Source organism: Mytilus trossulus, chromosome 12, assembly GCF_036588685.1.
Source record: "Mytilus trossulus isolate FHL-02 chromosome 12, PNRI_Mtr1.1.1.hap1, whole genome shotgun sequence".
NCBI lineage: Eukaryota > Metazoa > Mollusca > Bivalvia > Mytilida > Mytilidae > Mytilus > Mytilus trossulus.
Genome location: NC_086384.1, coordinates 42832186 through 42844733, shown reverse-complemented (window position 1 = coordinate 42844733; position 12548 = coordinate 42832186). Strand labels below are relative to the sequence as shown.

Below are 12548 nucleotides of genomic sequence, written 5' to 3'. Positions count from 1 at the left end.
GGAAAATTGATAAACACTTTTTTTTTCCCTCAAGCAAACCATCAAATAATGGTATTTCATAACTTATAATATTTGACAGTGTCAAACAAATCTCATAATTTTCTACAGATAATTTTGTTGCTTTCATTATAAGATCTATGTACTTAAATGTATAATTTCATATAGTTTAAAGTTTCTTAATTTTTTATTTTACCTAGCAGTTTGCTTAAATTAATAGTAGCAACATAAAAATAGCAGTTATAGTTTCAAAATACATAAAAAATGCTTAAGTTTGGTAAAGATCAGACTACTCTTTCATCACATTACATAAATATTACGATTAATCATAAAAATTTCAAAGGATTTCAAAGATTTCTATATATCTTTTTTTTAAAGGTTGTTGTTTTCAATTTCACTTGCATCAATCTCCTGGATTTTATCAATTGTTGAACTTGAATTCTTATCTAAATCTAGTGGAAGAACTTTTATATCATCTGAATCATCTGTACAAGATAGTTCAGTTGCCTGGTTAAGACTAGTTTCTACTGGTTCTGACTTGGCTGGACTAGTATTTACTGGTTCTTGCTGTATTGGACTAATATTTACTGGTTCTTGCTCGATTGGACTAGTATTTACTGGTTCTGAGGTTTGAAGTTGCAAGGTAGGTTTTGAATCTGAACATTGATTATTTTTATCTAATGGAAGATCAGGAGAATTGTTAGCACTATTTGATTCTGACTTTACTTTATCATTGAAGTTAGAATCTTTGACTGGACTTTGATTAACATGGTACATGACAAATTTTTCTGGGTCCAAAGGTGAATCTAGCTGTAACTGGTGTATTCCAGTTTGAACCTGCTCATCGTGAGTATTAAGATCTGATTGGAGGGAACTGGTTGCATCACATGATGTTAAATTCTCTGGTTGTTTTTTGTCCTTAAGAGACTTCTTCTTTTTGCTTTTTTCAGATGATTTTCCACTTTCTCCTTCTTCCTCTTCTTCACTACTGGTTAAACTCTCAAGGTTGTCCTTGCTTCCAGCCATCATGGTGTGAGAGGTCAAAGGTCTAACCATTATATCCTGCTTCATTCTGACCCCAACAACTTTCATCACTGTGTCCAGCTGTTTCAGGTATTCACCATGTCCAGTGACCTGTGAAAACAATGAAGTTATTTGTTTGCATAAACACATTATAGAGTTAGAATTCTTTCATTCATAATATAAAATCTTGTTTGTGCATGCTTGGGAATACATCAGAGCAAATCCATGGCCCAATGAGATATATCTACAGTATGAGTATTTTCACATAGATAGTACAAAGGGTAAGCACTTTGAAAATTAAGGAACCAAAAGTAGAAGCAATATTGGAGAGTTTTACATTTTTAACTTGTACATAAAACACTTAATCCAACTTAAAAAAAAAGTTTGCATGTAGATTTCCTGCAGACACTTACTATTGCTGTGAGATCTATGTTGTGCATTCTTCTGTCATCCCATTTGATTGGCTGTAACCCAGCAACACTAAATTGTACTGATGAGGTTCGGTAGAGGAACTTCAACATCCAATCAGCCCTGCAATATATCAATAAATACATTTGATCCTGTAATATATCAATAAATACATTTGATTGGCTGTTTGATTGGCTGTAATCCAGCAATACTTAATATGACTGATGAGGCTCTACAGAAGAACTCCATTTACCAATCAACCATATAATTAAGATAAAAATAATTTTCAGTTTCGGAAAAGTCTGGTAACTTTTAGCAAAAATCCTGTTTTCTCATTGCATCAAATTGTTCTGTAGTGTATGGAATCAGTTGAAACTGTAATGATAAATCAGAATAATAGGACAGGATGCTTTTATTAGATTTTCCATCTTCACATGTTTAATCAGTTTTTTAATTGATGCAAATAATGTAAGAATTCATTTTTTTCCTTGCATTCTTCTTTTTGGATTTACTTTAATTATGAGATTAACTATATTTTCTGTTTCATCAAAGCTTGCTTAAAATCTTCCAAAAATAATTACTTTGAATATCCATTGATGATTTTTCCTGCCACTACCTTGCCCAGGGTTTTCCAACTTTTTGCATCACCAGTAACTGGGGCTCCCAGAAGGATAACATCTTCAATTATGCCTTCACAGCCTATAAATATAGGAATGACAGAAGTGTAAAAGAAAATAGGGAGAGCTCAAAATAGGATAATTTAAGAAGATATTTTATTAAGAAATAATTCTCTTATGCCATATGCTGTACGCTCATTTTGACATGGGTAGGCATTATATTTGTCAATATCTTTATACCAAACGTAGTGGCGTAACCATTTATAATACAACTGACGTTGCAGTTTCAATTGTCACATCAAACATGTGCAGCCCATTTTTTATTCAACTTATTATTACAACATGGCCTTGATTCTAAAGCGAAAGAAGGGTGTCATATTAGAATTACTTTCAAGGTAAGAGGTCCAATATTGAGATTCAATTTTTTAAAGGAAAAAAGGGAGTGTCCCCATAGAACTGGTGATAACAGAATTCACAAACCCATGTCAACTGAATAAAATTAGGGAGAGAGTTTGGTGCTCTCTGTACATTCTGTATGTATGTGCCTGTCCCAAGTAAGGAGCCTGTAATTCATTGGTTGTCGTTTATTTATGTGTTACATATTTGTTTTTCTTTCAATTTTTGTACATACATGTAAATTAGGCTGTTAGTTTTCTCGTTTGAATTGTTTTACATTGTCATTTCGGGGCCTTTTATAGCTGACTATGCCGTATGGGCTTTACTCATTGTTGAAGGCCGTATGCATGGTGACCTATAGTTGTTAATTTCTGTGTTATTTTGGTCTATTGTGGAGAGTTTTCTCATTGACAATCATACCCCATCTTCTTTTTTTTTTTTATAATTTAACCTCCCCACATTCTTTATGTGCCTGTTTACAAGTCAGGAACCTCTATTCAGTGGTTGTTGTTAAGTGCTGTATATCATATTTGTTTTTTTGTTCATTATTTTGTACATAAATAAGGCTGTTAGTTTTCTTGTTTGAATTGTTTTACATTTGTCCTTTCAGGACCTTTTTATAGCTGACTATGTGTCTTTTGTGATATGGGTTTTATTCATTGATGAGGGCCATACAGTGACCTATAGTTATTAATTTCTGTCATTTGGTCTCTTGTGAACAATTGTTTCTTTGGCAATCATACCACATCTTCTTATTATTTATATTATCAAAATTACTTACATTTTCTCTTTGCCATCTCTTCCAAACAGTGAAATATAACCCTAGCACCTAGACTGTATCCTATCAAAGTTACTGGCCTGTTTCCCTGGAAAGAATACAATGCATTGTCTTAGAGTTTAACTATTTGATTGTGGACTTCATGCATAAAAGTTGTGTCCAAAATTGTAACTCATTTTTTAGAATTTTTTCTTGAGTCACATAATGGAAGGGCAGACACGAAAATTACTGAACAAATAGATTGATATGTTCTCCATTCGTGGTGATTTTTTCAAAAAAAATCAGAGGTTATGCATTTTCTACATCCAACTTGATAGATACCCATGTCGTCAACTTGATATCTAATTGCTCTGCTTAACTATATGTAATAGACAAATTGAAACCTTAAGCAAATGGTGTTTTAAAAACAGAACACTTCGTAATTGAGAAGAAAATAGTAATTTTATTTGTTTCTATTAACTTTTTAATTTTTTGTTACTATAGTAAACATTACAGTGAGCATTTATCACCTTCTCTAACAAAGAGCTTCTATTCTTTTGTTCTATTTCAACCGGGTTTCCCCCTGAAAACCATCAATGATTCTGAATTGAGGAGTACCAAAATTGCATCCCTGCTTTAATTCACATCCTCAAAAATCAAATAACATGTTTTGTTCTATAAATTCAAATATTTAGAACAATTTAACATTAGTTCATGCATGGTATTCTTTTTTTTCAGAAATGGGTGCTTGTGACATATGATATTTTATTTGCCCCTTTCTAAAAGATAAATTTTTGTAAAGGTTGCATGGCAATGTTTCTGTAGGTTTTACTTTTTCAGAGAATGGTTCATGTTGATACATACTGTGAAAATTTTGTGTATATCTAAATATATTCACCTATGTTGGAAGACATTCTTATCGGGGTCTTTTAAAGCTGACTATGCGATATGGGCTTTGCTCATTGTTGAAAGCCGTACTGTGACCTATAGTTGTTAATGTTTGTGTCATTTTGGGTTTTTTTGTGGATAGTTGTCTCATTGGCAATCATACCACATCTTCTTTTTTATATGTATAATGTCAAATCATAAAATTACAATTTGTTTGGTGTTAAAGAAAGCTTATAAGATTTCCACACCTACTTTTGTTAGAAAAGGTGCAATTTTGGTAGTGACGTTATGCATCAATTTCCAGTTAAATTCTACCATAAAAAGATGCACCTCATGCATATTTCGTTTATTTTTTTTTGTACAAAAAGTAAGTTGATACATTTTGTACCACACTTCTAAAGTAGAATATATATTTTGTACCTCACATTTGGCAGTAAATAATTACAGATGTACATATATTGTCGTTTGTTTATGTAATATATACGTGTTTCTCGTTTCTTGGTTTTTTATTTTATATAGATTAGACCGTTGGTTTTCCCGTTTGAATGGTTTTACACTAGTAATTTTGGGGCCCTTTATAGCTTGTTGTTCGGTGTGAGCCAAGGCTCTGTGTTGAAGGCCGTACATTGACCTATAATGGTTTACTTTTTTAAAATTGTTATTTGGATGGAGAGTTGTCTCATTGGCACTCACACCACATCTACCTATATTTATTATTATATTTATAGGCAGCAAGTACATTTTAACTGTACCTGTTCTCTAGCTAACAAGGTTTCTGCTAATTCTTTCCCCACCGTGACAGATCTCTGTAAACAAACACTCCAGGGATTGTCAATAATATTAGCAGCTGATATCAGAGTTGCTGGCCAAGCTATAGCACTTATTATCCCTAAAAAAGAAAAGTCCATCTTAATGTTACATGTGCAATCATCTTACCTTCAAACCTTATATACTGAATAAGATTCATTTGCTCCTCTAAAATCATTCAAATTGCTGTAATGATCATTCTACCTCTTACAAATTTCCTTGTAGGCAGTCAATTGTATTCTTAATATAACAGTAAATTAAATCTGTATGGCCTTTTTAAGAATTGTTTTACATTTTTCATTTCTTGGCTTTTTATAGCTGACTTTTGGGTATGGGTTTTACACATTGTTGAAGGCTGTATAGTTACCTAAAGTTGTTCATATTAGTTTCATTTGGTCTCTTGTGGAGAGTTGCCTCATTGGCAATCATATCTCTTATATACCATTCTTATCTTTATATTGGCAATCAAAATTACTTAACCAGAATAATAGAAATGACTTATTTCAACTAAACTTTGGAATTTCATTTTCTTTGAACATCTTTCAGTTTTTGATATAATAACTAATAATATATTTATAAAGAATTGATTACTTGTAATTAAATTTGTACAACTTTGAGGAATCTTATAAAAGATTTCATCTAACCTGAGAGAAGTGTATATTTCAATGCCTCTTGAGTTGCCATGGAAACAGCTCCGCTTAAAAACAGTTCAAAGGCATCACCAAGGATACAGAGATGTTTGGATTCATAACGTAAACAATACTGTTCATTTGATTCTGCCAGATTCTTCCAGGGAATCTTGACATCTAAAATAAAAATATAAATTCAATGTACGTAAATACCTGGCTGCGTCAAACTTATAAAACTAAACTTGGGTAAACTGATCTCTTGCATCAGATCCTACAGTTAATATTTTGTCAGTAGTCAATAAAATTGAGAATGGAAATGGGGAATGTGTCAAAGAGACAACATCTCGACCATAGAGCAGACAACAGACCAAGGCCACTAATGGGTCTTCAACGCAGCTAGAAACTCCTGCACCCGGAGGGGTCCCTCAACTGGCCACTAAACAAATATGTATACTTGTTCAGTGATAATGGACGTCATACTAAACTCCGAATTATACACAAGAAACTAAAATTAAAAATCATACAAGACTAACAAAGGCCAGAGGACACCTGTCTGTTCTGAATAAATCAGACTTACTATGGGATATCATTTACTACTGGTACTGAACTAAAAATAGTTTTATTTACATGTTTTAAAACCACTTGGTATGCACTGCTGCAAAAGAGATACCATTCATAGAGTTAAGCCAGTATATATTCATTAAGAAAATTTGTGATTAGTTGAAAAATCAGTTCTTGTTTTCCCTGGACCAACGAAACCCTTGAAAATTGGTTCCAAACTAATACTAATGAATCCACTATGTTGCATTTGGTTGACGGTAGCCGCATAAAAATAAAAATAAAACATTTATATAATTAGCCATAGAAGCTCACTGTATCACTGAACTAGTATACATATTTGTTTAGTGGCCAGTTGAGGGACCCCTCCGGGTGCAGGAGTTTCTAGCTGCGTTGAAGACCCATTAGTGGCCTTGGTCTGTTGTCTGCTCTATGGTCGAGATGTTGTCTCTTTGACACATTCCCCATTTCCATTCTCAATTTTATTGACTACTGACAAAATATTAACTGTAGGATCTGTTTCATTATAATACGTTATTCTGATTGGCTAAACTGCAATCTTGCGTTATTCCTTATTCAATTTCACTACACAATAAAATTTATCATTCATGATGACACGAGATCCCACAATAAAGTGCACAGGTAAATTGAATAAAAACTTGATAAAAATGAGACAGCCAGCCAGTGACAGCAATAGTAGCATGTAACTGTTTAGACATAGAAGCCCTCTGTAAGGCTCCACCAGATATCATTGGCTTAGCGATACTTACCTTTCATTGAGTGAGACAGCCAGCCAGTGATAGCTATAGTAACATGTAACTTTTTAGCCATAGATGCGCTCTGTAAAGCTACACCAGATATCATTGGCTTAGTGACCCTTACCTCTCTTTGTGTGAGACAGCCAGCCAGTGACAGCTATAGTAACATGTAACTGTTTAGCCATAGAAGCTCACTGTAGGGCTACACCAGATATCATTGGCTTAGTGACCCTTACCTCTCTTTGTGTGCGATAGCCAGCCAGTGACAGCTATAGTAACATGTAACTGTTTAGCCATAGAAGCGCTCTATAAGGCTCCAACAGATATCATGGGCTAATTAGTGACCCTTACCTTTCATTGTGTGAGACAGCCAGCCAGTGACAGCTATAGTAACATGTAACTGTTTAGCTATAGAAGCTCTCTGTAAGGCTCCACCAGATATCATTGGCTTAGTGACCCTTACCTCTCATTGTGTGAGACAGCCGGCCAGTGACAGCAATAGTAACATGTAACTGTTTAGCCATAGAAGCCCTCTGTAAGGCACCACCAGATATCATTAGCTTATATTAGTGACCCTTACCTCTCATTGTGTGCAACAGCCAGCCAGTGACAGCTATAGTAACATGTAACTGTTTAGCCATAGAAGCCCTCTGTAAGGCTCCACCAGATATCATTGGCTTAGTGACCCTTACCTCTCATTGTGTGAGACAGCCAGCCAGTGACAGCTATAGTAACATTTAACTGTTTAGCTATAGAAGCTCTCTGTAAGGCTCCACCAGATATCATTGGCTTAGTGACCCTTACCTCTCATTGTGTGAGACAGCCAGCCAGTGACAGCTATAGTAACATGTAACTGTTTAGCCATAGAAGCCCTCTGTAAGGCTCCACCAGATATCATTGGCTTAGTGACCCTTACCTCTCATTGTGTGAGACAGCCAGCCAGTGACAGCTATAGTAACATTTAACTGTTGAGCCATAGAAGCCCTCTGTAAAGCTACACCAGATATCATTGGCTTAGTGACCCTTACCTCTCATTGTGTGAGACAGCCAGCCAGTGACAGCTATAGTAACATGTAACTGTTTAGCCATAGAAGCACTCTGTAAGGCTCCACCAGATATCATTGGCTTAGTGACCCTTACCTCTCATTGTGTGAGACAGCCAGCCAGTGACAGCTATAGTAACATGTAACTGTTTAGACATAAAAGCCCTCTGTAAGGCTCCACCAGATATCATTGGCTTAGCGACACTTACCTTTCATTGTGTGAGACAGCCAGCCAGTGACAGCTATAGTAACATGTAACTGTTTAGCCACAGAAGCTCTCTGTAAGGCTCCACCAGATAGCATTGGCTTAGTGACCCTTACCTCTCATTGTGTGAGACAGCCAGCCAGTGACAGCTATAGTGACATGTAACTGTTTAGACATAAAAGCCCTCTGTAAGGCTCCACCAGATATCATTGGCTTAGCGACACTTACCTTTCATTGTGTTAGACAGCCAGCCAGTGACAGCTATAGTAACATGTAACTGTTTAGCCATAGAAGCTCTCTGTAAGGCACCACTAGATATCATTGGCTTAGTGACCCTTACCTCTCATTGTGTTAGACAGCCAGCCAGTGACAGCTATAGTAACATGTAACTGTTTAGCCATAGAAGCTCTCTGTAAGGCACCACTAGATATCATTGGCTTATATTAGTGACCCTTACCTCTCTTTGTGTGCGATAGCCAGCCAGTGACAGCAATAGTAACATGTAACTGTTTAGCCATAGAAGCCCTCTGTAAGGCACCACTAGATATCATTGGCTTAGTGACCCTTACCTCTCATTGTGTTAGACAGCCAGCCAGTGACAGCTATAGTAACATGTAACTGTTTAGCTATAGAAGCTCTCTGTAAGGCACCACCAGATATCATTGGCTTAGTGACCCTTACCTTTTATTGTGTGAGACAGCCAGCCAGTGACAGCTATAGTAACATGTAACTGTTTAGCCATAGAAGCTCTCTGTAAGGCACCACTAGATATCATTGGCTTAGTGACCCTTACCTCTCATTGTGTTAGACAGCCAGCCAGTGACAGCAATAGTAACATGTAACTGTTTAGCTATAGAAGCTCTCTGTAAGGCTCCACCAGATATCATTGGCTTAGTGACCCTTACCTTTTATTGTGTGAGACAGCCAGCCAGTGATAGCTAAAGTAACATGTAACTGTTTAGCCATAGAAGCCCTCTGTAAGGCACATCCAGATATCATTAGCTTAGTGACCCTTACCTCTCATTGTGTTAGACAGCCAGCCAGTGACAGCAATAGTAACATGTAACTGTTTAGCTATAGAAGCCCTCTGTAAGGCACCACTAGATATCATTGGCTTATATTAGTGACCCTTACCTCTCATTGTGTTAGACAGCCAGCCAGTGCAGGGACTAAACTTAACTGTTTTTCTCTAGGAGCCAGCTGGGCCCCTAAGATATTTTTTTCAGGGGCCCGCTTAAAATTTTAGGAGCCCACTAATATTTATACTAAAATAAAACAAAACTGAAAATTATTTAGTATATACTTACTAACAGTGTTCCAGCTTAAATCTCAGGGCAGAAGGGTGCTAGTTTTCTGAAAGGGCACTTTAGCGCAATAACCGGGATTGTAAGGATACTTTGTATAAATTACCTTGAATATTGCTAGCTATAGGCTCAGCTGGAGAACATTAATTGTATTTAAACCTTATTCAGAAATTAATATGTTCTTGATGTTGGTTCCAGTCAGATTTTTTTTATCAAATTATCATACCATGAAGCAAAGCAAATCATTTTGATGTTCATGTTAACAAACTTGTACATTTGTTAAGTGCTCCTACGTAAGGAGGATCGTTCATACAAGAAGTAAAACAGGAAGTGAGTGACAGCTATAGTAACATGTAACTGTTTAGCCATAGAAGCTCTCTGTAAGGCTCCGCCAGATATCATTGGCTAAGTGACCCTTACCTCTCATTGTGTGAGACAGCCAGCCAGTGACAGCTATGGTAACATGTAACTGTTTAGCTATAGAAGCCCTCTGTAAGGCACCACTAGATATCATTGGCTTAGTGACCCTTACCTCTCATTGTGTGAGACAGCCAGCCAGTGACAGCTATAATAACATGTAACTGTTTAGCCATAGAAGCCCTCTGTAAGGCACCACTAGATATCATTGGCTTAGTGACCCTTACCTCTCATTGTGTTAGACAGCCAGCCAGTCACAGCTATAGTAACATGTAACTGTTTAGCCATAGAAGCCCTCTGTAAGGCTCCACCAGATATCATTGGCTTAGTGACCCTCACCTCTCTTTGTGTTAGACAGCCAGCCAGTGACAGCTATAGTAACATGTAACTGTTTAGCCATAGAAGCCCTCTGTAAGGCACCACTAGATATCATTGGCTTAGTGACCCTCACCTCTCATTGTGTGAGACAGCCAGCCAGTGACAGCAATAGTAACATCTAACTGTTTAGCCATAGAAGCCCTCTGTAAGGCACCACTAGATATCATTGGCTTAGTGACCCTCACCTCTCATTGTGTGAGACAGCCAGCCAGTGACAGCAATGGTAACATGTAACTGTTTAGCCATAGAAGCCCTCTGTAAGGCACCACCAGATATCATTGGCTTATATTAGTGACCCTTACCTCTCATTGTGTGCGACAGCCAGCCAGTGACAGCTATAGTAACATTTAACTGTTTAGCTATAGAAGCTCTCTGTAAGGCTCCACCAGATATCATTGGCTTAGCGACACTTACCTTTCATTGTGTGAGACAGCCAGCCAGTGATAGCTATAGTAACATGTAACTGTTTAGCCATAGAAGCCCTCTGTAAGGCTCCACAAGATATCATTGGCTTATATTAGTGACCCTCACCTCTCATTGTGTTAGACAGCCAGCCAGTGACAGCTATAGTAACATGTAACTGTTTAGCCATAGAAGCTCTCTGTAAGGCTCCACCAGATATCATTGGCTCAAAGCGAAACTCTTCTATAGCACCAAATCTTTTACGCATTTTGTGACCTGTTAAAAGTCATGTGATAAACTTATATACCGGTATGTAAGATAAGCGAAAAGATATGAGAATGTGTCATAAGATATAGCTTACTGAGATAAGCTTTGTAAAAACATGAAAAAATACATAATACATATAAAGATTTCTTGACATTTCTTTTCTTAAAATTGTGGAAAAAAATAGTCAAGGAATAGATGATTAGTACAAGGAAGGTGGTTATACTAAAGCAGTCAGTTATTATCTAAGAAGATCTAGTTTAGTTCTCAAGGAATTTATAAAACTCAGTAAACTATTATCTTTCCATAAGTCTGTCTGTCAAGGCATGTATTGTAATAACTGTAATAACTCATAAAACTGATCTTTATAAAGTATTTACACAATGTTGTATTCAATGAAGATCAGCTTTGATACTTCCTTTCAATATCAACTGTCATTTAGATTTAGTATTCCAGACAACATGACTTTGATCGTTAATGCTTTACAATTCTAACCAAATCTCAATTGAATTCATACGAAGTCTACATTTATAGAATTTTAAATTGAGAATGGAAACAGGGAATGTGTCAAAAAGACAACAACCCAACCAAAGAGCAGAAAAAAGCCAAAGGTTTCTGTTAATCAATGGTGGCATATTTATTAGTGGATTGCAGAAATTTTGCAAAAACAATTCTCCTTAAATGACTGACCATACCTGCAAGTCCAGCCCCTGCAACACCAAATAGGGAGCCAATGATGGCCACACCTGCAGTTGTACCCAATGCTGCTGCTCCGGCCCCTCCAATGATGGCAGATGCCCCTGCTGCTACAAGGGGAGCTGCTAGTCCTCCAGTCAAACCTGTAGATAAATCACACAACATGAAACTATTTCAAATCTTATATGTTTTGATTGATTGATTGTTGGTTGCTTAACGTCCAGTGGCAAATATTTCATGCATATTCAGGATGAGAACAAGTTAACAATATATACAATAGAAAGGTCTTGTCATAATATCTAGGTCATCTGGAATGTGATGGCCAGGGAAATTTGGACTGCCACTGGAAAATGAGGGTATATTGGATAGGGACAGAAATTTTGCCGTGCAACAGGCCACCTACGGACCCCTCAAAGAGTTGTTGCAAGGGTTCTTAATGTACAAAGAGCGTGGCACTCTCTTTACACAAGACATCAGATTTAACGTCTCCATTCTGATCGGACATGACTGCGTACTTAATACATCCGGCACAGTCAAACGGAAGCCCCACTTTGGCAAGCGTTTTACTGCCGGTCGGGAGAAGACCAAGTGACCATATTTCTATTCCCCAGTCACCCTTGGGGGGTATATGTTTTGAATAATGTTATTAATATCATTACAGTGATATAAACACTTTATAAATTTGGTGCATCTGAAGCAACGCTTAAACCTCATAGAGCTTAAATAAGTGAGGAGCTAAATATATGATAAAAAAAGACCTAAAAAGAATAACTAAATCTATCTAATGTCAATTTTCCTGAGGGAGTTAGAACCTTATTTTCTTAATAATTTCTAACTTTATTAAATGTGAGTTTAAATAACGCTTTCTTATAAATAATGTCAGTATCCAAGCACAATTGTGGCATTTCCGGGATATGGTAGTTAGTTGAATCTGTCATGTGACTTCAATCACCATATGACGTAAATGTAGGCAATGTCACTTGTGAACTTCCCACTGTATA

The 12548-nt window shown here is 36.6% G+C and overlaps 1 protein-coding gene across 2 annotated transcripts in view; it reads right to left on the bottom strand.

The window, feature by feature from the left end:
* LOC134692138 (transmembrane and coiled-coil domain-containing protein 4-like) overlaps positions 1-12548 on the bottom strand; it is a 26553-nt gene continuing 14005 nt past the window's right edge. Inside the window, exons 7-14 of one of the 2 annotated variants that reach the window (XM_063552567.1) lie at positions 11547-11690; positions 10717-10863; positions 5538-5699; positions 4839-4975; positions 3223-3307; positions 2010-2127; positions 1434-1551; positions 1-1131 (exon numbers count right to left, since the gene is read on the bottom strand). In XM_063552567.1, the coding sequence (XP_063408637.1) occupies positions 370-1131; positions 1434-1551; positions 2010-2127; positions 3223-3307; positions 4839-4975; positions 5538-5699; positions 10717-10863; positions 11547-11690 (1673 nt within the window). In that variant the 3' untranslated portion in view covers positions 1-369. The remainder of the gene's footprint in view (positions 1132-1433; positions 1552-2009; positions 2128-3222; positions 3308-4838; positions 4976-5537; positions 5700-10716; positions 10864-11546; positions 11691-12548) is intronic. The other variant, XM_063552566.1, reaches the window with a different exon arrangement.